At 40.3% G+C, this 27500-nt stretch overlaps 1 protein-coding gene across 3 annotated transcripts in view; it reads left to right on the top strand.

Moving 5' to 3' along the window:
* Positions 1–26640, top strand: part of pank4 (pantothenate kinase 4 (inactive)) — a 32991-nt gene extending 6351 nt beyond the window's left edge. For 2 of the 3 annotated variants that reach the window (XM_036559610.1, XM_036559612.1), the window contains exons 5-20: positions 44–136; positions 1247–1400; positions 3432–3613; positions 5211–5292; positions 7198–7298; positions 9106–9111; positions 10889–11044; positions 14514–14626; positions 15625–15712; positions 17616–17767; positions 18687–18742; positions 19570–19619; positions 22428–22532; positions 22651–22751; positions 22883–22951; positions 25265–26640. In XM_036559610.1, coding sequence (XP_036415503.1) covers positions 44–136; positions 1247–1400; positions 3432–3613; positions 5211–5292; positions 7198–7298; positions 9106–9111; positions 10889–11044; positions 14514–14626; positions 15625–15712; positions 17616–17767; positions 18687–18742; positions 19570–19619; positions 22428–22532; positions 22651–22751; positions 22883–22951; positions 25265–25493 — 1737 coding nt within the window. In that variant the 3' untranslated portion in view covers positions 25494–26640. The remainder of the gene's footprint in view (positions 1–43; positions 137–1246; positions 1401–3431; positions 3614–5210; positions 5293–7197; positions 7299–9105; positions 9112–10888; positions 11045–14513; positions 14627–15624; positions 15713–17615; positions 17768–18686; positions 18743–19569; positions 19620–22427; positions 22533–22650; positions 22752–22882; positions 22952–25264) is intronic. The other variant, XM_036559611.1, reaches the window with a different exon arrangement.
* Positions 26641–27500: the final 860 nt, after the last annotated feature.

The raw sequence follows: 27500 nt of genomic DNA, 5'->3' as shown, positions 1-27500 counted from the left end.
AATGAAACTAGACAAATTCTCAGCATGTGTTCTCTCTTTGAAGGTTGAATCAGAGGACAAATATGAGCGCATTGGTGGGAGTTCTATTGGCGGTGGTACCTTTTGGGGTCTTGGAGCTTTGCTCACGAAGACTAAGGTGAATTGCTTAGTTGCATGCAGTGGTGGACGAAGTACACAAACCACATACTTGAGTTAAAGTAGAGATACCCAAGGTAAAATATTACTCCAGTGAAAGTAGAAGTTCCTCCCTTTAGACCTCCACTTGAGTAAAAGTACAAAAGTATTTGCCTTCAAATGTACTTAAGTATCGAAAGTAAAAGTACTAAAAGATTAATTATGACTCTGATGTCCTGTTATCATTTTTGTAACAAGACTCGCTTCATTAACTCATTATAGGTGAAAATACTCCAGTGTCTCTCTTGGTAAACCAGTCTTTAATAGAAGGTCATTAATTAGTGACGCTGAGTGGCTCTGAAATCACTTTTTACAAACAAGTAAAGTTTCATATTAGGATTTAGAAACTTAGTTACAAGTTTAAGTTTAATAAAAAACTTTAAACTCAGATTCACAAATGAGTTTCCTTTACTAAACTGCATCTGTAGGTCTCTGTTCATAAACATAAACTAGCCAAAACAAATTTACTATTAAATGAAATAGTGTTTGTATTCAGAAAATTCAGAATAAAGACACGTCAGTCACAACTGCATATGTGTACATATTTCTACATTGTGGTTTATTTACACAAAGTTAGGTTGGAGTTTCTTCCATCATTTATGTTGAACAGACTCTCCCAAACTTTTACAGTTGCACTGATGTTGAACTGTGTGCTGCACTGGGTCTGAATGTCCAACAGGTCAAAACAAGCTCAAAACAAAGAGCGCGCTGTGCCCTGATTGGTGTTCTTGCTTCACGTTTCTTTTGTTTTGACATGATATGTTTTTATGCACATATAAACCAAAAGGAGCGACAGATTTCTCATAATGTAGTGGAGTAAAAAGTGAGATATTTGACTTTGAAATGTAGTGGAGTGAAAGTAAACAGTCACCCAAAATGGAAAAACTTCAGTAAAGTACAGATACACAAAAAAACTACTTAAGTACAGCAACGAATTACATTTACTTCATTACTGTCCACCACTGGTTGCATGTGTCTGTGTTTTATATTCCATCCAGGTACGTCCCAGAGGTATTTCTGTCTTCTGTTTTTGATTATTGTTATTAATTCAACTCCCTTCTGACCATAACAGAGATTTGATGAGCTTTTGCAGTTGGCCTCCAAGGGGCAGCATACCAATGTGGACATGCTGGTGAAGGACATCTACGGGGGTGCATACGGCTCTTTAGGGTTAACGGGAGACCTCATAGCAAGCAGCTTCGGCAAATCGGCCACCGCAGACAAAGGTGACCCACATGACCCCCCCGGCCAGTGTTTTGGTTGTACTTTTTCGCACCTTTGTTAATAATTACACCGTGACTGTTTTCCTCTGGCAAACACAAGCGGGTGACCTTTCACCCAGTTTTCAGGCTCCGTCTTCTCTTCGCTATTCCTGTTAAGAAATGGAGTGAAAGGTCTTGTGTTCTGACGTGGAGAGCCTTAAGGGTTCGGATATAACCCAAAAGAGTAATACAAAGCTGTGTGCTGAAGAACGAACGCTACTGTTCAAAAGCTTGTGATCACTGGTCTCATAAAATTTAATTGCGGACTATAAAATGATGTTAATGTGCTGGTTCTGTGTAACTTCACAGATTTCAAATAACGAGTGAGGCAGTATAAAAGATTCTTAAATGACTAAGACCGAACATCACTAAGTTACAATAAAATATTTCAAAAGTGGAGACCAAATCTCAAAATAAATTGAGAAAAAAAAATTTAAATAGATAATTATGCTTAATTATAGTGTTTGATTTATCATGTAATAATTTCTTGTTGACCAGATTGCTAAAATATTGAATGAAACCTCTAAAAATACGGTTGGATGAAAATTTTAATATTGAATTTGACATTGTATTGTATATGAAATGACAAACATCGTTAATATGGCAAGTACGTGGCAACTTTTGAATGGTAGTGCACAAAAATAGTAGCATGTAAGAGAGTATACACTGAATTAGCATCGTGCAAACTGCATGCCTGAATCATGACATATTTGCTTTAAATGACAAGTATTTTTAAATAGACTTGCTAAATACTTTAAAATTAAAAAAAGACTTATGCCAGACCAGACGACTTTAAAAAGCGATTTCGCTGTCGCAGACAAATTTCCAATGTCAGAATAAAATCATGAGGGTCTTCCTGCATCTCGATCGTTTAGTGTGAGGTGGTCACGATGGCCGTCTTAGGTCAGACTAACACTCGTCTTGATGCTACGACAAAATCAACCGTGTTTAATATTGTGGTAAGTTTTAAGTGTTGGCTAATGCAAGGAGGGAGGGAGGGAGGGAGGGAGGGAGGGAGAGAGAGAGAGAGAGAGAGAGAGAAAGGAGAGAGAGAGAGAGAAAATGCATCTGCTCCACTTTAAAACAATAATCATTTACTTAAACATATAAACTGGCTGTTAATATTTCAGGTTCACTCAGTGTAACAGTGATGTAAGGAAATCTGCAGAGGACTTTAAGAACGGCTTTATTAAAGAATCATCAATTATTATTTTTTTTAATTTAATTTTAAACACACACACACACACACACACACACACACACACACACTATTTCTAAACTGCTTATCCTTCTGGGTCCCAGGGGGTGCTGGAGCCTATCCCAGCCATCATTAAAAGGAGGGCAGGATACACCCTGGACAGGTCGCCAGTCTATCGCAGGCTTCCTGTTGCAGTGGTTTCTTATTTTGTTTGTTTGTTTTTATGGTTTAGGTCATGACACCCAATCAGCAGTGCTGAATCACTGCCTGTTTTGTTGATGTGTGAATCTTTATGTTAAATAAAAAAGTAGCTGCACATTTTACAGGTTAATTAAAACCATTCTGAGTGATGATCTGCCAGAATATACAGTTCTATGAACTGGGCTGAGCCTCAGATCTTTACACGCCCAGTCAAAGTGTCTTCCCATCTGTACGACTACAGAGTGGAGAAGGAAAAGGTTTCTCTGCTTGTAAATTTCTACCAGGTGCATGATGGGAAATAATCTGAAAAATCTAGTTGCAGTTTTGCAAATAGCGACACTGCAAGATCCCCATTCTTTGAAAAATCATATTCTCTGACTAAAAACTCTGACATTGTTTTTGGATGAGAGAGGGTGTCAGACTTTAGTCCTTCAACAGTCTTTTCAAAGTCTTTTCAAAGTCTTCTTGCATATGGTTAGCATTACTAAAACCATGCTCATTTGATTTTTGCTGAGCCGTTAAAAGACTCTCTCTTACACTCTCTCTAAAGATTTTCACTAACTTTTTACTATGATTGTGATCCAATGTTTGATCAGAGTTCTCCAAAGAAGACATGGCCAAGAGCCTGCTGCACATGATCAGTAATGATATTGGGCAGCTGGCCTGCCTGTACGCCAAACTGCATAATCTGACCAGAGTGTACTTTGGAGGATTCTTCATCCGTGGACACCCAGTCACCATGCACACCATCACCTACAGCATCAACTTCTTCACCAAGGTAATGTCATTCCATTCCATTTCAACTCGGTATAGTAGTACGTATTGTACAACAGTTAGTTCCGGCCACGCGAGCTGATTGGTTGAGAAGCGTTCTAACCGTGCTGTTATTTAGTTTTTACACAAACACTGTATCACTCTGCTGAGACGCTGTTGCTAAGCAGCGACTTTGACAGCTGTAGGAGACGCTCAAGACATTTGAACGTTTTTACTTTGCCACAAACAGAAAACGGACACTTTTAAGATCACATTTGACCGACAGCTGATTTGGTCAGACTCTGAAGATGAGACGACACTAAATTCCCAAACTGTCATCACCACTGAGCAGCTTTTCAGTCGGCAGCTGTGACAGAAGAACAGCTGAACAACCTGGAATCAGCCAGAAATGAACCCAACACCATTCGCCAAACTAAATGGGCTGTAAGATGCTTTACAGACTGGCTGGAACAAAACAACATTAATACTGATCTGGCAAAAACTGACAAAACTGAGCTAAACTTGATATTGCTGCAGGTTTATGGCTCAGTCTGATTTGGTCAGACTCTGAAGATCAGACTACACGTTTGGCGAATGGTGTTGGGTTCATTTCTGGCTGATTTCAGGTTATTTAGCTGTTCTTCTGTCACAGCTGCCGACTGAAAAGCTGCTCAGTGGTGATGACAGTTTGGGAATTTAGTGTGAGGAGCTGCAGAACGAACTGCCGGCTGTGCAGCGAGTGGGCGGAGCTCGTTACTCTGACGCAGCAACAAGCTGCTCGTTAAGGAACTATAATTTGGTGAAGGAACTGCGAACATTAAAACATATTAAACGCCGCGTTCACGGCCCAGTTTATTAATTTATTACTTTATTTATTTAACTGTTGTATAAAACCAATAGAACACTCGAGGAGTGTGTTATCGCCAATAACATGATGTTATTTTGTGATAACACACTCCCTTTCGTGTTCTATTGCTTAAGTAACCAGCCCATTATTTTACCTGCTACGTATATCAATACATGTATAATGTCAAATGCAGTTGGATGTACGAGCTGTACTGTTACATGTTGAACCTGTTTACACCTTGCATTAACATGTAGTTTGTGTTTGGATCGTATCTCGATGAGATTCAGTTGTACTTTTCCTGTGAAAGAAGCAGGTCAACACTTCTTTTTCATGATACGACACAAATCGACAGGCTTAGCTTGGACATTCTCATCAATCTGAAGTGAAGACGGCGCTTAGTTGAGGCCAACTTCAGCTTCATGTATCCTTCGTGTTTCCTTTCATTGTTTGTTCTCTCACCTGCTAGTCAGCACTCAGCGTTTCTGCTCATGTAGTTGTATACGGATATCTGAAACGCATTCCATTTACACTACGTTAAATTTGGTCCAGATCCGTCTCTGACCACCTCCGAATGTGGTTTAACTGATCCAATCGTAACCCATTCACAACGTGTCCTGGGGGTGTTTTCACCTGCTTTTCATGTGGAAATCTCTGAAGTCTGATTGTGATCCAATCACCATAAATGCATGTTAATGCAAGGTGTAGCTAGGCCCATTGTCCTAGCTGAAGACTGAACAGAATTCTTTTTGGATGCTACATTGTCTTTGTTTTGCAGGGAGAAGTGCAGGCGTTGTTTTTAAGACATGAAGGCTATTTAGGGGCCATTGGGGCTTTTCTGAAAGGAGCAGAAGAAGACAGTAAGTTGTTTTCTAAAACATGGAAAGAGGTACCCACCCTGTTAAAAAATTAGGGAAACCTCTTTTATTAATGTTTTTAACACTGAATATGTTGGTCAGCAGGTAAAAGTGGCCCAAATCTGATTTTCTCACCAAATCTGATTTTTTTTTGTTTGGCTGTTCAGATTATCTTTTAAATGTGATCTGTATGCGACATCAGTCTGAACAGATCAGCTCCTAAACTGAGCCACATGCGCAAAAGATCAGAGCGTCACGCTGCTTCACGGCTCATCCAGAGGTAAACAATCACGACCGCCAACGAACGCCAGTCGCTCCCGGAGGATCAGCTTCATCTTCACCAGCATCACAGGAGCCATCATGAAGCTTCACTGACTGACAGCTGGACTCATCACCCAGAATGAGTTCAGTTCACCATAAAAAGGGCGCGGTCACTTCTTTGGTTCGCGTCCTCGGATTCTTTAAACTTTGCTTTCAGTCTTTTAACTGTTCTTTGACGCTGCAGCCTCGTTCTCCTGCGGCCGCGTTCGGACATTTCTTTAGAAATCTCTTCAAACACGGAGGGTTTTGATAAGTGCCTTCCAATTTTTTGGTAGAGAAACATCAGCCCAAATGTTTGAGTCTCAGCAGCGCAAAATTATGACGAATGTCGAGTTGGATTGACGTAAAAGTTGCATGAATTCCGATCTGGCTGTTCAGACTGAGTCGCATTGCCGCAGTTCGGATATGTATCGGATTTCAGTACCACATATGAAAGGGTCTCAAATCAGAATTGAAAATGTCAGATTCAGTGTGTTTATCTGTTCACACTGACACACAGACACACATCTGTGTCACATATGAAGAAAAAGATCAGATTTGGGCCACTTTTACCTGCTGTGTGAACAAAGCCTTCCATATCTTAAATAGAAAACTCTTCAGATCTTTTTTTTGCAAAAACTAAAAAAAAAAAAAACACAAATGCTCTACCTTGAGGATAATACCAAAGAGGATAATACCACAGCTCAGGACTCAGATCTTTCAGCTGTTTACAGTAATGTACACATGTGAGAGGCCATCTTTCATTTATTTAATTTCCAGTTAAAACTTCCATTAAGTACATTTTTGGGCGATATTTCTGAGGAGATTTGATTTGACAATCATGCAAGACCTGATAGGCCACCACAACCATCAGGTAAACCGAACTTAAAGCTTTCATCTTTGAGAGAGAGGAGAAAATCATGCTCCACTCTTGCTTTAGATATGAAAAAATCTGCAGGTGTTTCGGTCCATCCTTCGACTGTAAGAAGACAACTCAACACTATGAGTTTGAAAGGATGCGTAGCAGTCAAGAAGCTGTTACTGAAAAAAAGGAAATAGACAAACGAGAAGACAATTTGGAAATAAACAAAGGAGCTGCTGGTGTCCTCAGAGTCCACTCCTCAACATCATTGAATGTGTTTGGATATACTTGCATTGTCAAAAGCAGAAATTGCAACCAGCTTCTAAGACTGAACTGTGGAACTAAAGTGTGGAAAAATACTCATTTTGAAAAACTGAAAGCAGGTCTCTCGAAAACAGTGGAACCTGTAATAAAGACAAAGAGTGAACAAACTAAATACTGTAAAAGTTGATATTTAGTTGTTGAGGCGTGTGTGTAATTCCAATGTTTTCTGCTTTTTTCTTGACACTGAAAAATGAATAGGTTATACTTATTGGCCATTTTTTGCCAAGGAAGACACAGTATGGACACAAAGCTGTTGAAGCGAAGTATTTTTCAAATTCAATTGGAAAGTAACAGCGACCGTTTCAGAACAGTCAAAGTGTCCTCGAACTTTGGACACACTCAACCTAAACTCTGGCTGAAATGCTTTTGAATGGTAACATTTTTCTGCAAATACTATAAATGTATTTATTGTTTCTGTTTAGATCCGAACCAGTACAGCTGGGGTGAGAACTACGCTGGCAGCTCAGGGCTGATGAGCGTCTCCCCGGATCTGAACCCCATGCAGCGAGCTCGCAGCGGCACAGTGAGTGTACCCTCATAGACCACCCGTCTGTGTTCCCTATTACCAGTAGAGAAAATTGAGTAGCCAGATAGAAAGTAAGGATTTAGACAATTAAACAAATAGTGTTTAAATATCCCAACAAAAAAATACAGGAACACTTGAAGTTTAAGATTTGTTTAGCGCATGCAGTTAGCATAAGAAGTGATCTGTACCCTATGGTTCTGATGATATATGACTTTGCTTAGTTAGGGCCATTTTGCTTAAAATGGGACACAAAACAACTTCATAGTACACGATTTATTCAATTTTGTTTATTTCAAAATATACATGCCTTATTTGAGTAACCAATTACATGAATACGTTTTATAGCCATACTCAAGCTGGATTTGTATTACCTGTGGAGGTGCTGTTATTTAAGTTATTATAGACGACATCTGTGATTTTAATCCAGTACAAATATGCAGTATCCATAGCGTGGCGCGGCATGATCTTTTCAAATCTGACTTGAATCACTTTCATATGTGGTCCTAGATCGGATACATATCCGATTCGTGGCCATGCGACCTTAATGTGACGTCAGATCGGAATTCATGCGCTTTTTTTTCCACTACGCTGCGCCATCATTCAGCGTTACCATGGCAGCAGCGCCGAACAGAAGTTAAAGCCTGTAAACGGTGGAAAAGCAGCTCATCTCACCTTTTTCTCCTTCGTCTCGCTCTAATAATGAAGCTGAGAGCTGATCTGAGTTAATGATCTTCTCAGCGAAGCTCGTTCTGCTCGTTAGTTTGTGCTGATGATGAACGTGATTCATTCACGTGACGTTACTGAGTAGGATGTGCGCATGAGGGTCATTTCAGGACGCCAGTTCGTCACATTAATGACGGATTTGAATCACTTACCTAAACGAGTGTGAACCATCGTGTCAGAGAGATCAGATTTGAGCAAAAAATCAGATTAGAACAATGCAAGGCTGCCCGGCTCAAACTTAAGGCAAATTAAAGGGGCCTCATTGCGGGACCCGAGACGGTCCACAGGAGGCGGGTCTCGGGACTCTTTGCCGCCCCCCACTCACTTGCGGTGTTCCTCTCTCCGCCGTCCTCGCCGGGCTTCGTCCTCGCTCGGAGTTCAGGCCCCGCCTTCCTGCCGGCTCTCGCGGCCGTCTTCGGGGCCCAGGGGACGGGCGCATGCTGAGTAATAATAAGTACCTTCAATAATTTGTAGAACCCAGAGAACCTTTGTAATAGTAGTCCTGTTCTAATCGACCTCACAGTAATGTAATAACAGATCCTGCTAACGGTAAATGATGAGTTTCACAGTTCTTTTATCCTCAAGTTCAAAGCAAAACTACTGTATTATACAACATTTTTGGTGATGGACTAATTAAAAGGAGAATGAAAATAAAACATCTTAAAAGTTCTTCTCATGGGACAGGGTGATTTCTGCCTTGGGCGGCATTTGTAAATCTGAATGAGCTCACTTTGCTGGACAGTGACGTTTAAATCCAGGCTGTCTGAGGTAATTTGTGGAAATTATACAAATACTTTACTCGTACAAACCAGCCAGTTAGGTCTTTTACAATTCACATTACCGGACCTCCTCTGGTGAAACTAATCCAGCTGGAATATGACGAGTTTGAATTCTGTGTATTTGAATAACCACGCCCATCCCTAGCAAAAAAGCTTTTTTTTTTAAAACTATAATTTTAAGAAATTGATTTTCATCGTCATTGCCGCTTGTTTATTCCATTTTTCTCTGTTCTTTAATGTTCTTTTTCACTTCTTTTCCATTCATCCATCTCTTCCCTCTTTCCCTAAACATTTTCCATCAGTTCCTTGTAAGTACCTGTCCACAAGTGCTTTCATTTGCAGCTTTCTGCTCTTTTCTTCTTTTGGCTTTTTGGTTACTGTGAGAAGTGCTGATCCTCTGTTTTTTGCTGTTTAGAGTAATGTTTGTGTACTTAGAGTTGTGGTGAATTTATTGCATATTGCTCATCGCCATAGGGGTACGCAAGGCAGTAGATAACAGATTATAGTGCTCTAATTGTGGATGCGAACTCACTGTCTTGGATATTTTGAGAATTTGCTGCCGTGTGAAATGTGATGCTGATGGGGAGCATTTTGACAGCATTGTAAGGAAAACATTGATCTATTGCTATGTGGCTAATTAGGCTGAAGAAGCTAATGTACTGCAGCTTTTTCTTTTTTAATACACCAATCAGGCGTAACATTATGACCACCTCCTTGTTTCTGCGCTCATTGTCCATTTTATCAGCTCCACTTACTATATAGGTGCACTTTGTAGTTCTACAGTTACAGACTGTAGTCCATCTGTTTCTCTGATACTTTGTTAGCCCCCTTTTACCCTGTTCTTCAGTGGTCAGGACCCCCATGGACCCTCACAGAGCAGGTACTATTTGGGTGGTGGATCATTCTCAGCACTGCAGTGACACTGACGTGGTGGTGGTGTGTTAGTGCGCGTTGCGCTGGTCTGAGTGGATCAGACACAGCAGTGCTGCTGGAGTTTTTAAACACCTCAGTGTCACTGCTGGACTGAGAATAGTCCACCAACCAAAAATATCCAGCCAACAGCGTCCTGTGGGCAGCGTCCTGTGACCACTGATGAAGGACTAGAGGATGACCAACACAAACTGTGCAGCAGCAGATGAGCTATCGTCTCTGACTTCACATCTACAAGGTGGACCGACAAGGTAGGAGTGTCTAATAGAGTGGACAGTGAGTGGACAGTGTTTAAAAACTCCAGCAGCACTGCTGTGTCTGATCCACTCAGACCAGCGCAACGCGCACTAACACACCACCACCACGTCAGTGTCACTGCAGTGCTGAGAATGATCCACCACCCAAATAGTACCTGCTCTGTGAGGGTCCATGGGGGTCCTGACCACTGAAGAACAGGGTAAAAGGGGGCTAACAAAGTATCAGAGAAACAGATGGACTACAGTCTGTAACTGTAGAACTACAAAGTGCACCTATATAGTAAGTGGAGCTGATAAAATGGACAATGAGCATAGAAACAAGGAGGTGGTCATGATGTTATGCCTGATCAGTGTAACTGCTCAATGTTAATGCTAGAAATTTTTTGTATTGCCATCAAAATGGCTCCCTTAAGTAACACACAGTTCCCCAGACTTTGCTCTGATGACTCTTTTGAGTTGACTCTTAAAATGATGGTTAAACGTAAAATCTAATCTACAGTTTTCTCTCCATCCAAAATGTAGTCGATCAGCCAAGACATCTAGAATTCTGCAATACAGATCCAAAGCTTTGTTTACACCTTGCGTTAACATGAGTCTTGGGGATCTGATCAATAAATACAGCTCTTCTTGACCACAAGGGTGGGCAATTTGGAAAAAATATAATATCACAATATTTAAAGACATTTTCACGTTTATAATGTGACCGACGTGATGCTACTCACCATAATGCACAACTATGAATTTTCTATTACTTAACACTAAATATGTTTTGAATGAGTGACTACATTTGGGATGGGGTAAACTGTATAAATTAGGTTTTTGGCCAGTTTATCACTTTACGGGAGTAAAGTGGTATTTTTGCTCTGATCTCTTGCTCTCTCTCCTTTTATGTGTCCAGTTTGATATGCTGGAGATGGACCGTCTGGAGAGGCAGCTGGTGAATCTGCCCCTCCTGCAGGACCCCTCCTCCTACATCCCTGACACGGTGGACCTGACAGAGGATGCACTGGCCAGAGAGTACTGGCTCTACTGTTTTGAGGAAGCACTGGACGGGGTAAGGCCTCTCTGTGGCTTGTTGGATGCCCTGAACCACATAGTGACTTCAACTTTAACCTATGATTGTTGTATTTTGAAATGTATTTGATATGTATTTACAATAATAATAGAAGTTTATTTATACTCACCATTCAGGTCGCTTGCGAACATCAAATTTAACCGCTCAGGCAGAGGTCCGAAGCACAAAATACAGGGTTATTCAAAAAGATTCATCCAATTTCAGATCAGTGCAGTAAACTGTAAATGGTTTAAATGAGCATGAAGTTTATTATGTAATTGTACAAGGTCTCAGTATGAACCTCCTCCAGCTGTACGGACAACATCAACACCATAGTCAAATTCATCCCATACTGGATTGAGCATGTCGGGTGTCGCTGCACTCACGGCTCTTTCAGTGCGATTTCGGAGATCATCCAGTGTTGTGGAACCAGCGACGAACGCTCTGAGCTGCTGGAGCTTCACTGGCCACGAAAATCACACTGCACAGCTATGACGGATTCACTCTTATTGAAGTGGAGAACGCAGAACGCTTTCTGCTCAGGGGTCTCATCTCCTCTCAGACTGAAGGGAGCCATCTTCCGGTGACAGAAACTCTATGACCCCCTCTTTCAATTGGATTGTGATTGGCTCCTAGGCACCTCACGGTTATAAAAATATGGCGCTTTGAAATCGGATGAATCTTTTTGAATCACCCTGTATTCTTCCACACATACATTTCCACCATAGAGGTATCCCAATCACCAAAACTTACATAGTGCAGCTTTAAATAAAGAGAAAAAGTACTAAGTACTACTAATATCAACAATAGGTAAACCAATAATATTAAACGAAAATGTGCGGAGGAACAAGTCATTATAAGATGAGTGTTAAAAATAGAGAAAGATGTACAGGTGCACTGTTCCTGGTGGAGACTGTTGCAATCTGTGGTCTATGGGCCTGTATTCAGGGGGAGGCAGTAGTTCGTAGTGGGCTGGTAGAGACGTATTAATGAAAACATCGCAGTAACTAAACGTCATCAGTTTGAGATGATGCAGCCACGGACACGCAGTGCAAACAGTTTGCCAGAGATGGAGAGGATCCTCAGGGCTTTTTTCTTTAGTTCGCTCCGTTTTGACGTGAGTGAACACTCCACCTGTATTCGGGTCTGCGCCAAACAGCTGAACCGGTCCAGCAAAACCCGCAGGTCTCGGTCTGCTTCCAACCGAGCCCTGTTCAGTTCACTGCTAATGGGAACGCATTTTATGATGAAATGAGGGAATTCATTCAATAGAGCTGGCTTTCCTCTTCTTCTAGCAGCATATTGGTGCTGTACTGTCAGCATAATCTGCCTGTTTAATCTCTGACTCTTTACAGACTCTCATTGCTCTTATATCGTTCCTGCAGTTCAAGCTGCAGCTGATTAAAACGACAGATGAGCCTTAAAATAATAGCCAAGATCTGTGTTTGATTTCTGGCCGAGCATCAGCGACCCGAGTTAAACTTGAATTGATAAACTAATGTCAAAGAAGCAGATTTCAAGTAATGTTTATCATTATTGTTGATTGTGATGACGCTAATCCAAAAGCCCAGTGAGTTCAGTGAGTTTTATTTCAAATGAGGTGCTAAAACCCTCAAAACTACAGAGACGTCTCCAGACCAAACAGTGACTCCTGTGGGAGCCACAAGAGTTTTTGCAGTGAAAACATAATGGACTACAGCTCCAAATCACAGTCCACACCTACATCTACCTTTTCTTCTTTTTCCACTTTTTTGACATCTCTGCAAACATATCGCCGCTGTCGGAAGAAAACCTCGTATCTCCATTTTTGTCGTTTTTCGGTTTTTATCATAATAAATCCCTGTTGTTCTTTACATTTTCTTTAAATTTCATGAAGAATGGACTAAAAGAAATGGCCCAAAATGACTTGGGGGGGAAAAAAGTCTGGTTCCATTGACTTACATTAAAAGTAAAGAAGGTTTTTTCCTTCTCCTGTAAAGTTACCATTTTGGAGATACGATGTTTTCTTCCGACAACAGCAATATGTTCTTTAACATGTTATGTTTTCTAACATAACTGCAAATTTTGGTTTCTGTGATTGAAGTGAAGTGGTTTCTTTCTCAGGCCCTAATTCAGAGGCCTTCAGGAAAAAAAGAAAAGTTTTTTGGAAAAAAAAAAAATGTGGAAAAGTTTGAGAACCCCTGGTTTAGAAGGAGTGTGGTTTAGAGTGTGGTTTAGAGAGTGTGGCTGATTTAAACTACATAGATAGGAGGGGCTTATCTATAAAAGTACCTTGTACTGTGTATGAAAACATACAGGGAGCCAGTGTAAATGCTTTAAGGTAGGGCTAATGTCATCCCAGGGTCTACTGTGGGTACGAACCCTTGAAGCTGAATTTTACACACAGTGTGATCTGTTTAAACTGAGCAGGGACTCAGTAGAGGACAGCTTTGCAATACCTAATTCTAGCAGTTACAGGAGCATGAATAAGGGCCTCAGCTGCTGAATAGGTACTTTACAGTCGAGTCACATTATTATGACCACCAGTTAATATCCAGAGTAACTGCTGTGTGCAGCACGGACAGCAGCTAGACGGGCTGCAAGTGACTCCCTAAAGTCCTGGTAGGTTGTCACAGGTATCCGGAGCCATGCTGACTGCAGTGCATCCCACAGCTGCTGGAGGGGGCCGGGGGGAGGATCCATAGAGCGAACATGATGATCGAGGTGGTCCCACAGACGCTGAACTGGGTTCAAGTCTGGGGAATTAGGGGGCCAGGGGAGTACTCGGAAATCTTGGTCATGCTGTTCCAACCAATGTGGGGCATTTCTACCCGTGTGAATTGTCTCATTGTCCTGCTGGAAGATCCCATCGGCCCTAGGGAAAACAATCAGCATGTATGGGTGTTTGTGATCTGCAAGGATGGATTCATACCCAAGTCGGTTGAGAGTGCCTTCCACATGGATGATTGGACCCAGAGAAAGCCATGAAAACAAAACAAAATATAATAAACAAATAATAAATAGCAGAAAATGGATATATTAATAAATACAATTAAAATTCACAAGATAAAGGTATAAATGAAAAGAAAAAAACAAAAAACTAACAAGAAAATAAAAGTAATACTTAAGTTAAAGGCTAAAGTAAAGAAATAGGTTTTAAACTGTTTTTTAAAAACAGGTGATGTGTTCCAGATCTTTAGTGTGTAAAATCAAAACGCTCTTTAAGTTTCATACGTGGTATATGAAGCAGGCTCACAGTAGATTCACTCTCTAGTTCAGTTTCACCCTCCCTCTTTTTTGATTGGTTACTTTGTGAAAGGTGACACATGACGAGCAGAGCTTTTCTGCTGAACATTTTTCAGTGACTCCAGGTCAAACACTGACCTTCATTCTGCTTTAAGCCTCGAATTCCAGCTAATAAAGTGGACAGTATGTGAATACTGTGTATACAGAATCGGTTAAAATTGGCTTTTCTGTTGTGTTTGGACAGGTGGTGAAGCGAGCAGTGGCCAGCCAAAAAGACCAGCCCGAGGCAGCCGAGAGGGCAGAGAAGTTCCGGCAGAAGTACCGACACAAGCTGCAGACACTCCGCCACCAGCCTTTGTGAGAGCATGTTGAGCACATTGTGGCTCAGCCACAGCTTACCACTCACAGCATAATAACCTCAAACATATCACTGTTGTTGGGAAAAAAACTCGTATCTCCAAAATGGTAACTTTACAGGAGAAGGAAAAAACCTACTTTACTTTTAATGTAAGTCAATGGAACCAGAATTTTTTCCAAGTCATTTTGGGTCGTTTCTTTTAGTCCATTAATCATGAAATTTACACACAACGTAAAGAGCAACAGGTATTTTCAAATTATGTCAAAAACCGAAAAACAACAATAATGGAGATATGAGGTTTTCTTCCAACAGCAGCAGTATAGAGCTACCTTTGTTGCTTGAAAACCTCAAATTCCGGCTTCAGTAGTATCTAATATTGTCTCTTATAGATCTTCTAAGTGTGCACATATTATGATTTGGGTGTCTGTGTTTGTGCTTTGCTGAACGGGATGGAAAATATGCAAAACCTTGTATCTTCGAAGTGCCAACTTTATAGGAAGGGGGAAAAAAAACATTTCCAGCCCTAAATTGAAGTTAATAAAAACATAATTCATTTTGAACCATTTCTATTGGCCTATTCATCATGAAATTTAAACAAAATGTAAAAGCCAACGAACATTTTCAAAATTTTAAGACAAAAATCAGAAATAGATACAAGGTTTTGTCTTGATAGCGTTGAATAACAATATAATAATCACCCACTCATTTCATATAGTTTCCAAGAAAAAGACACAAAAACATGACCCTGTAAAAGTTTGTACATAGTAACAGCCTCTACTCTTCTGGAAAGCTCCTGCTCCATTGTCACTGCTTTTCTATGGAGATTATTCAAGCTGTTTGAGCGCCTGTGTCAGCAGTGGGTGCACCTTAAAGTAGTTGAATTCACTAAATAGCTGGGGTGTCTGGATACTTTTGGGCATCGTATTAATTGTGCAGCTCTCACTGAATGTTGAATTTGCCTCCTCCTAACTTCAGTCTCTCTTTTTCTGTTCATAAGTGCTTACGGATCCCTCACTGTTCGAAGTCTGCTGGACACAAGAGAACACTGTCTGAACGAGTTTAACTTCCCTGACCCCTATTCTAAGGTTTGAACTGCTTTTTTGTTCTCCTTTGAAAGATAATAATTGCTATATGCCTAGATCATCAGTGCTTGAATGGACAAAGTGATGTAGGGCTCCCGGGAAGCTTCAAGTGCACTAGCAGTCTGTAGTTTGAGTGCGGTGTTCTTCATAATGTCCATCTTCATAATGACAGAAAAGTGTCTCTAAATCTTGGATTCCTCAAAAAGTGTTTTTTTTTTTCCTTAAAGTGATGGTTTGGCCAAAACACAAATTTGTATAGTTTTCCTCATCACTTCAAATGTGGTCGATCAGGCAAGACATCTGGTGTTTGAAGTTTGTTCTTTAGTTTTGAACTGAAGCTGTGAGGCTAACGTAGCTAATGAGTAGCAGAAGCTTTTTGCCACCAATAAGCATTTTGCAAACTGCATGCCTGAGCAATATGACAGATTTCCTTATGTAAAATCTGCTGAAAACATGCTGCTGAGAAGAGGTGGGGGGGGTTTGGGGGGGTGGAGGGCGGAAAAAGGCGATAAAACTGCAGTGTCCCTTTCAACACAATGAGTGCACTTTCCCTCTTTCCCTCAAAATCACACAAACAGGCCCTAAAACACATTTTGACAGATAAATAACAACAAATATGACAAATATGATTCTAAAATGAATAATATTTAGCTCTTTCAGTTTACATTGTTTTTGAGTATTAAAATATCTGATTTTAAATATGCAACTCAATTTATAATTAAATATAAAGCCTGTCTTGCTGTGTGTCAGTTTTAGCACTCAGCCTGAATCCAAGAGTACAGAAAATCAATAAAAAACATCCGCCTTATGCTAATTGTTTATTTTTACTCATAATAACCAAATGAATGAATCACTCTCAAAATTATTGCACTATCAGCTCACAGACACTCCAGACTATTTCTGAAAAGATAACTATCTGCAAAAAATCTCTATATGCAAAAAATGCAAAATGTAGCAGGCGCTAGGTAAAATTTGGTTTAAAAATGACCCAAATTTATAAAGATATCAAATTTCTGTCAGCATTTACAAGTCAAATCATGGCGTATCTGAGCAGCCCAGGGTCTCCTGAAAATAACAATATATGGCATGTGACTGCCACATGTAAATACTTTATAATTGCAGTTGTATTTGTAATTGATCCAAAATACCAAAACAAAATCCCAAAAACTGTAGGGTTCTAAGGGTTAAAAAAGAACAAGTAAACCTACGTGTGTATAAAAAACCTAAAGTTTTTTATACAAAAGGTGATAAATGGTAAAATTGTGGTAAATCTGGGGAAAAAAAGTTTTCTTTAGGGATCCTTTTGCCTTTATATCGCCCTGCATGTACCTCGCCACCATGAACTGGACCGATCCACGGATTGATGGATGGATGCAAATACATACTTTTTGTAGAACTATTATAAAACAGTATCTTAGGCATCTGGCAGGGTGTTTCTATTCATTTCATGTAATAAGTTTCTTTGCAGGGGTTTTTAGGGATGTGATGTGAACAATTCTGGTTTAGTAAGTTTCTCTAGATGAATAACTTTGTTTACAAATTAACAATTTAATTATGCACAAAATTTAGAAAAATGAGTGGACTTCCTCTTATTGTGTTTCTCAAAGGACAATTAAATATCCCTGTTTATTTAACAATAAAAACATCCTAATTCCTATTTGTTGTACTGTGATTTTATCACTCAGACTCTAAATTACTCCAACTCAAAACAGTGTAATTATCATTGGGTTCAGTACCACAGTATGAGATTAAAGCTGTGAACCATCCTAACCCTGATCACCTTCACAGACCTCTTTCTTCTAAATTCCCTAATGATTCTTTGCCTTTACCTCTTTACGCTGTGGTATAGATGTGCTGCTACAACACTGTGGAGGTCGGGTTCTCCTGAGCTCTTCTGTGTTCACAGATAAAGCAGCGGGAGAACGACATGGCGCTGAAATATTACCAGAAGGTGGTGAAGTCTCTGGAGGAGCTGAGCTGGGATCAGAGGCAGTTCGCTCTGGTTAGAGGCCTTCTAGCTGGCAACGTGTTTGACTGGGGGGCCAAAGCTGTGTCTGAGTGAGTGACGTGAATGAGAGAGATGTGATATATACTTTTTACAAAGGCTTAGAGTCGCTGCTTTTAATATCTCTGTCATATTTATATTAATATTCGAACGCTTTTGTTTTTAATATACAAACCTGTTTTCAAAAAAGTTGCAGAATTCAATTATGTGCAAATCATTTAAACCCTAAATTTATTTAAAAATAGTACAAAGGCAACAAAGCAGTAGTTAAAAGTGAGAAATTTTATTGTTTTTTGAAAAATGTCTGCCCATTTTGAATTTGATGCCAACAACACGTTCCAAAACAGTTGGGAGAGGGGCGTGTTTACCACTGTGTTTCATCACCTCTTCTTTTAACACACTTTTAACAACATCTCTTAACAGATTTCTCCTGATTCTCTGAAGCGTTTAATGATATTGTAAACCGTAGATGATGAGTTATTTGCTATTTTACGTTGAAAATCATTATTCTTGCATGTAATTGTTGCACTGTTTGCTCACACACTCTTTCACAGAGTGGGGAACCCCTCCTCATCTATGCTTCTGAAAGACTCAGCCTCTCTGGGATGCTTTTTATACCCAGTCATGTTACTGACCTGTTGCCAGTCAACCACCAGTTTTTTTTTTTGTTTTTTTTTTTGATGTTACACAACTTTACTAGTCTTTCGTGACCCCTGTCCCAACTTTTTTGAAATGTCTTCTGGCATCAAATTCAAAATGGGTTTATATTTTTCAAAAATAATAAAATTTCCCAGTTTCAACATTTGAGTTGTTGTCTTTGTACTATTTTTCAATCAAATATAGGGTTTAAATGATTTGCACATCATTACATTCTGTTTGTCTTTAGACTTTTTACAGCGTCACAACTTTTTTGGAAACTGTGTGTAATGTGTGGTAAGAATTTTCAGGAGTCCCAACGTTCTTGTTTTCCAGTGTTCTCGAGTCAGATCCAGAGTTTGGATTTGAAGAGGCAAAACACCAGTTACAAGGTAAGAAGTCTTTATTTCCTCCATCCTGAAGAATCTGATTTACTAAGAACCAGACAGTCACATATGATTACAGTTACAGACTGTGGTCCATCTGTTTCTCTGCGTACTTTGTTAGCCCCACAGGACGACCACAGAGCAACTGGACTATTCTCAGTCCAGCAGTGACGCCGAGGTGTTTAAAAACTCCAGCAGCACTGCCGTGTCTGATCCACTCAGACCAGCACAACACACACTAACACACCACCACCAAGTCAGTGTTACTGCAGTGCTGAGAATGATCCACCACCCAAATAGTACCTGCTCTGTGAGGGTCCATGGGGGTCCTGACTATTGAAGAACAGGGTAACAAAGTATGCAGAGAAACTCCGACCTGAGCCACTTTCGTATGTGGTCCTAGATCGGATACGTTTCCGATTCATGCGACCTTAATGTGACGCTCAGATCGGAATTCATGTGCTTATTTTCCGCTGTGCTGCGCCATCATTCAGCGTTACCATGGCAGCAGCGCCGAACAGAAGTTAAAGCCTGTAAACGGTGGAAAAGCAGCTCATCTCACCTTTTTCTCCTTCGTCTCGCTCTAATAATGAAGCTGAGAGCTGATCAGAGTTAATTATCTTCTCAGCGAAGCTCGTTCTGCTCGTTAGTTTGTGCTGATGATGAACGTGATTCATTCACGTGACGTTACTGAGTAGGATGTGCGCATGAGGGTCATTTCAGGACGCCGGTTCGTCACATTAATGACGGATTTGAATCACTTACCTAAACGAGTGTGAACCATCGTGTCAGAGAGATCGGATTTGGTTGTAAATGTTTTTGTTTTTTTCTAGAGCGACCTTGGCTTGTGGATGCCTACAGCCAGTGGATTGAAAGGCTGAAGGTGAGGACCTTATATGATGGTTTATGTGACACTGCTGTCAACATGCTTCCCATGATAGAAGTGCAACTGCACTACAAGAAGAAAACATGTATACTGGAGTCTGTGAGCTCAGTTTATAGATGACAACAGAAATGTACCCCCGTATATTTCAGTTAACTCTGCTGAGCCGAAACAAACATTTTGTAAAGTTGTCTTTCCAGCAGCTCAAGCAGTGTTAGCTCAGTTATTACAGGCAGCCTACCTGAGCTCAGGTTGTCTGTTTCTGTCGAGTGTCCTCAGAAACAGTTCAGTCTGAGTTAGAAGTCCTTCTTTAAATCCTTCTCAAAATGTTTTGAAGTAGTTTGAACCTGCAAATGTTTCTTTTCACAAAGTTGCAAAGTTGCCCACGGTAAACGAGGGAGCATGGCCATGCTGGACAGTGCCGATATAGCCACTCCTCTGGCAGCTGCAACAGTCCTGATTAACCCAAAGATGTAGGAATTAAGGCTTATAAATTCTTGAATAAAAAAAGCTGAATATCATTAGAAGTTTGGTGCTAAATGTTATGATCTGTCCTGATTTGTTCTGAATGTTTATTTAGAAAGCTTTAAAATTGATCAAGGCTATTTGACAGTGTGATCAGTCTCTTTTAAACCATTGCTGGCGTTGTATTTGACATTACAGCCCCAAACGAAATAACTTTTGGGCATTTTGTACATTGCAAGGCCCTTTTGTTTATTAGTATTTGAATTCGCTCTGTAGTGTTTGACCAACTACCTTAAACACCACTTTCGTATTATAGAAACTTTTCTATAATCTTTTCTATAATCTTTTTGTCTTAACTTAAGATCTGACAAGTCAAGATCAGATTTTTCACAAAGTCATATTACAGAAGCAAAACTTATCTCAATTTAAGAATCTTAATCCACATGATCAAAATCTGCAATCAACTCTCATGTCTGTTACCTAGCAACCGGCCATACTCGCACAGCTGAAGCGTAAACATGTAATCAAGCTAGTTAGCCAAGCTTCTGTTACTAATGGACAAAAAAGGACAAACAAACTAAAGCGCGATAAACTGAGAGTTAAGACTGTTGCGACAGCGTTTCATGCTGTTTATCGGAGTCACCGTCTCCACAGTTTCAGTCTCCATTTCCCAAACGCTTTAGCTGAGTGAGCTAACGTTACTCCTCCTAATAAACAGACACATGTTCAGCTCCGTCTCCTCATTATTCACCACCATCACTGTAATATTTCATCATCAACATTAAGACACGAAGGTGATCAGAGGGGCGGTGGAGATCGAGTCTGCAGCGTCTGAGATCTTTAAAACGCAGAGTTAGAAAAGACTTAAGAAGACTTAAGAAGTTTCTGTAATACAACCTCTGAACTTTATCTGCTCCACAGTTTGCATGTATACACTGGCTTGGGCAGTGAGGAAGTATTGCACACACATGTAATGAGAGTCATTCATAAACAGTTGACTACAATATTGTTGCACTATACAGAACTGTAGTAACAGATAGTCTGGATAAAGATTTCTGCTAATGTGTTTTTGAACATAACTGTTTAACAGCTCTACTGTGCTTCAGTGAAAAGATTCTGAGGAGAGCAAAGTCTACACTATTACTTAAAACAGACTTTTGCAGTATGAGCTATAATTTACATTATATCGCAGTATTTAGTGTTTAATGAGTTTCAGTAAAATCTCTATTATCGCATTTCGCGTTGATGTCACACTGTATAGTCGCCGCCATTTTGAGGACCGAATCAGGGAATGGCTGCGCGATTCTGTGCTTTTTGAACGATTGACGAGAATGACGAGAGACACACAGACCTTAATTCAGTGTTTTCACTCCAGGTTTGGAGCCGCTGCACTGTATAGTTTAGTGTTTCTCTGCTGTTCACACCTCGTTCAGCTCAAGAAGGGATTAATTAGCTAATAATATCAGGTATTTTAACCAGGAAACCACAGTTATGCAGTGCAGGGGTTTCAGGACTGGAGCTGAACTCTGAACTAACTGCACTAGCAAACTTACAGAATCACGTCTGTCGAAACACAACGTCGTTTTCCGACCCACAACATTCAGTCTGATATTTAACGCTTATGTTTCTCCATTCAAACGTCATTTAAATCAGAAACAGAGAGTGAAGTTATACCGGCGGTCTGCAGCTCCGTTAGGGGGGCGACTGTTCATCTCTCGGCTGTTAACTTCAGCTAAAGTGATCTAAAGGCCAGCATTGATCACATCTGTGTTAATTAGCTGATGTCGTTCCTCCTATGATGACGGAGTGTTTCTCCTCTTTATGAACACCATGGGATCCTTTACCCACCCTGACGTGAAGAGCCGGTGGGCTTCTGTGCTGTTAAATGCTGTGAGAGACTCTCCAGAATAGGGGGAGGGGCTGAGTATGAGATAAATATATCAGGAAAACACAGATTTGGTATCTTTTCGCCAGTTTAAGTGGGACCAGGAGTTCAGGGGAAACTGTATGAGGATCACAGCCTGTTTTATCAACTTTGTTGAGGAACGTTTTTCTCTTCCAAAGTAAGGAGAGTGATTTTAGCCATCTTTCACCTCTAGTTACGTTCAAGCGGAGCAGCAAAGCCAGAAATTCGGTCTCAAATATGGCGGCCACAACAGAAAAATCACGTGACTGAAACTCTAGAATAGCATTGTGTCATCGCTCAAGTATCTCATCATGGGGCCTTTAGTGACTCTCACTGCTTTTACCTTTTACTTTGTAATTTTTCTGTCTCTTTGAACTGTGACATGTCATTCGGGACTGAAGTGATTGAACGCTACGCTCGCTGGCTTTCTTTTGCAGGGTCCTCCTCATAAATGTGCGTTGTTTTTCGTAGATAATAGTGGAATGGACATAATTCTGGGAGTTTTCCCTTTTGTAAGAGAACTCCTCATCAGAGGCACGGAGGTAAGAGTAACGTCTATCACAGCATAGCTGTTCATTACCTCCCAGAGGACACTATCCAGCTTCTGATTTGTTTGGATATTATATGTTTTGTTTTGCATGTGGACATGTTGTCTTTCAGGTTGTTCTCGCTAGCAACTCGGGCCCTGCTCTGAACGATGTGACGAACAGTGAGCTGCTGATAGTCACTGAGAGAATAGCTGCTATGGATCCTGTCATCCAGTGAGTACACACACCAACCTCAATACAGTTACAGATTGTTTTGTTTTGTTTTAATTTGTTTTTTTCTTTTTGTTTGTTTTTTTTGGAATTTTTGGTTTCCTTTTTCTCTTTTTTTTGCTGTTTGTTTTTAGGGCTGCAGTAAAAGACGACAGGTTAACGTTAGTTCAGAGTGGATCAAGTTCACCCTGTTTAGACTTGAGGTAAGAATTTGTTTCTTGTGGAGATATTTACCAGTTAAAGAGAGAATTTGGCAAAAAACATAAATAATTTCGCAGTTTTCTCCTTACCCAAATGTAGTCAATCAGCCAAAGCATCTCTTTGCTTCTTTATTCTTCAGTACAAGGCTAATGTAGGTTACAGGCATAGATACACATACCTAGATGACAGACTGGATCCAGCCAGGCACGTCAAGACCGCCGCCGTTTCAAGAATATTGCTCTCAGAAAGTGGGATAGGATTATATAACGGAGGGAACGCAGTGATCCACACTCATGTTTGTGTGATGTGTATTGTCTGTGTGATGTTTGTGTAGATGTGGTTGTGTGGTTGGTGAAGCACAGAGAACCTGTTGATGTGATTGTTTCTCCTCTGGTTTTATATTAAGCTTATTTCATTTAATAGTCTATTCAGGGGGTCTTAACTTTATGTAGTAGTTATTTATTTACAGTGATGGTTAAAGCTTTGTAGCGGTAAATTACAGCATTCCTTAATCTGTGTAGATATTCATAATAGATTAACTTTAGAAACTTCTTACACAGAGCTGAAGTTAGATTCTTATTTGCCAGCATCTTGTTCGAATTTTCCCGTTCCACCTTAAATGTAGCTGCTGCACCATTTAAGCTTGACCTCTCCAACATGGCGGACGCACAGACGTATTGCCTCAGATAGAGAACAACAGACAACACGGCATCTAGGAATGTATATCTATGGTTACAAGTAACAGAAACCTATGTGCCCCAGTTTGCATTGTACACACTGCGTGCCTAAATTAGACTTGAGTGATTTTTGTAAAAATAATTACCATAAAACATTTTTGCTTAAAAATAAGGATAATTGATTTTCACAAAAAGGAGGTATTTTCTGTCATTATAGCGAAGACACTCTGGAACTCTATGTCTGTGGGGAACCATAAAGTATTATAGTTGTATACAAAAGTTTGAACACCCCCCGTCATTACGTTTTGTTGATTTTCTACGAGAAAAAAAGTTAACTTATCCTTTACAGGGAACGCACTTGAATGTGTCATTTTCTGCAAATTGTAGTGCACAGTTTCTACTTGTTTGCTGAGTTATACATATTGCAAAAAATTAAATATAAATTGTGTCATAACTTTTGCACAGGCTCCCGTTTTATTGTGTACCCCAATATGTTAAATTCAGCAAATACACAGTAATTATGCATTAAAATATGCAGAGGTGTGTTCTCTGTAGAGGACGTTTTAACTCGTTTTCACTTTGGACCAGGGCACCCAAATGTTTTTCATCTTAACCGTTGCGATGCTTAAGCTGTACGGAAAACGTGGAGAATTTCCTCAGGCTGGACGCTGCAGTCTAGAAAACCCCGAGCTCAGACAGTGCAGTATTTTCATACCATTGACTAATTCCCAAACTGTCATCACCACTGAGCAGCTTTTCAGTCGGCAGCTGTGACAGAAGAACAGCTGAACAACCTGGAATCAGCCAGAAATGAACCCAACACCATTCGCCAAACTAAATGGGCTGTAAGATGCTTTACAGACTGGCTGGAACAAAACAACATTAATACTGATCTGGCAAAAACTGACAAAACTGAGCTGAACTTGATATTGCAGTAGATTTATGGCTCAGTCTGTACTTCTAAGGCGAGTGAGCGGAGTTCGTTACTCTGACGTAGCAACAAGCTGCTCGTTAAGGAACTATAATTTGGTGAAGGAACTGCGAACATTAAAACATAGGAAACGCCGCGTTCACGGCCCAGTTTATTAATTTATTACTGTATTTATTTAACTGTTGTATAAAAGCAATAGAACACTCGAGGAGTGTGTTATCGCCAATAACATCACGGCTGTGATGATCTACGGCGACCAAATCACAGCCGTGATGTTATTTCGCGATAACACACTCCCTCTGTGTTCTATTGCTTAAGTATGTCAAACTGTTATCTATAAAAATAGACAAAAGTGCCTCACATAGCTAAAAACAACGGTATCAACCCGAGTTCTGTCTTTACTTTTGTCTACTTTTATAGATAACAGTGTCAGAAACATGGAGTAATGCAAGTGTGTAATGGCTTATCCATGCAGTTTGCATGATTATATTGGTGAACACAGGTTTCCATTACTTGTTAGATACATTAGCCTCATAGCTGCAGTGCAGAAGAAGCGAACTTCAGACACCCAATGTTTTCTCCTAATCAGTTACATTTGGGGTAAAGGGGCAAATTGTGTCAGTTCTCTTTGAGATCATTGCCAAGTTCTCGCAAATTTGTTACTAATTCAGTTTTTTTCTGCTTCACCTCTTTGTTTTGACCTCCAGTCGACTGGACAAAGTCCTTGCTACGGTGGTGCGTGAGCGTGGCACGGATTTGGTGATTATAGAGGGCATGGGCCGCGCCATCCACACCAACTACTACGCCATGCTGAGCTGCGAAAGCCTCAAACTGGCCGTCATCAAAAACTCCTGGCTGGCCGAGCGGCTTGGAGGCAAGATCTTCAGCGTGGTCTTCAAGTACGAGGTTCCTTCCAAAACCCAGGGGCAACATTAAAGCAACGTTTTTTTTTTTCCCCCATCTCAATTGGGAGGTTACCATGGTGAGCACTAGCAGGCCTCCTAGAGCCCCCCAGTCACTTCTGTGCCTCTGTGCCACTTCTTGAGATTGACGTGATGATTGTATACGCGACGGAATTGGTTTTTCAATCAAAATCAATAATAAGTGAGCCACAGCCATCACAAGTAGGTGCGTTCCTGCTTTGAAATTGAATGTGCTTCTGAAATGACCACTGTTATTTTGTTTGGATGGCTTTTTTTTTTTTTCTTTTTTCGTGATGAGATTGAATTCAATTGTCCTCCAGTCAGATTCCGTCGCCTAGAGGCACCCCGCGGGATTCGGAATAGAGCGAAATAACTCTGGGAAGGTGAGATTTCAATTCAGCCCGTGTGCTGTGGCCTTAGTAACGCCCACCCATGTTAAGCAAACGATCAATATAAAAACAATAGAAAGACAACCGAAGCACTGATGAAAACATAAAATATTAACAGGACATCTCTTTGGAGTTCTGTGCAGCTTTCTTCACGTAATGTCGCACATTCAGACTCATTTGCGCTCGGATTCGCTTCAAATAATTAGCTCACAGCTGCTCTCTGAATTCAGCCGTATCACCTCAATTGAACTTGGTTTTAAGTCATTTTAGCTGACATGGTGCTTCGAAGCTAACCTCCCATCTCTGTCAGACAGTTTGAGGTGAACACTTTAAGTGGCATTGAGATGCTGAGCTCTTTTGTGGGTTAACCATGATTTTGATGGGTAAAACTTAACGTAATGTATATGTGCCTTGACCCTCAGTCAGCGTGGTGACCAGTGAGGGTGGTGTGCCAGGAAATTTTGCATGAAATAGTATTCAAGTTACACACTGTACTACACTTTCTTTCTCTCACTGCCATTTGGAAATGCTGCCGAAGTGATGAATGCAAGATTTCGGTCCGTGCTGGGGTAAATTTAAAGGGCCCATATCATAGAAAAGCAAATTTCTCTCCCTTTTTTTTTAAATAACATGAAGTAATAAGTAAAGATTGTTAAAGTTTTGAAATGTTCCACTCACTTTGCAGTCCATACTGTCCATATATGGAAAAGCAGCCTGTTTGTAGTTCATTTTTTCTGTGATGTCACAAGAACTCATATATATATATATATATATATATATATATATATATATATATATATATATACACACCCACACACACACAAATTCGGCTTAAAGCAGGTTAGCCCCACCCATTAATGCTGAAGTTATAAGGAGTGTTTCAGCCTAGACCGCTTCGGGAATGAGACAAAACAGTGCAGCCAATCAGAACGGAGCTCATTTACACATATCAGTCTTAAAGACAAGTTGGAATGTTAATCATGACCGTTTTTGGTGCGTAAAACTACACGAATGTTAGAAGTTGACGTCAAGGGAAAAAATAAAATACAACAAAATGGAGGATATGGGCCCTTTAAATGTCCAAACAGTATTTAAAACGGCCATAGTACCTCACTACCACTAGGTGTCAGTGTTTCACCATTAGTCAGCTGCTAAAGGAGCCTGTATTCTGTTTTTAATGAGAGTGGTGATTGGAAATATGAGCGGCAGATGATTTTACTGTAAGGAATTGTGCTGCTGCTTTAAACTGGGTGAGATGCAACCGAAAGCATTTTAATCCACGTGCTCTTAGTTTAGGCACCGTTTTAATTCCATACCTCTATTTCTCAGTGTTTCTCAGACGCTGTCGGGGTTGCACGGAATTGCATAGCATCGTTTTCTCTGCTCTAACATAACTGATTCCTCACAGCCTCATTAGTTGAATCTGCTGTGTTAGAAAGAAATAGACATGAAACCCTGCAGTTCTGTGGCCCTTCAGGACTGGATTTAAAGTGGAATTTCGCTGATTTTTTCAAAAGTTCTGCATAATTTAATGGTTGAAATATAAACAAAGTCATTTGGAGTGGTTTAATGTGGTACATTGTAGAGAAGCAGTTATGGTTAATGGTTAATTACTGTGGTGGTGTTAGAAA

The sequence above is a fragment of the Colossoma macropomum genome, unplaced genomic scaffold, assembly GCF_904425465.1.
Source record: "Colossoma macropomum unplaced genomic scaffold, Colossoma_macropomum, whole genome shotgun sequence".
NCBI lineage: Eukaryota > Metazoa > Chordata > Actinopteri > Characiformes > Serrasalmidae > Colossoma > Colossoma macropomum.
Note: the sequence above shows the minus strand (reverse complement) of the source record. Positions and strands in the feature narration are given on the sequence as shown.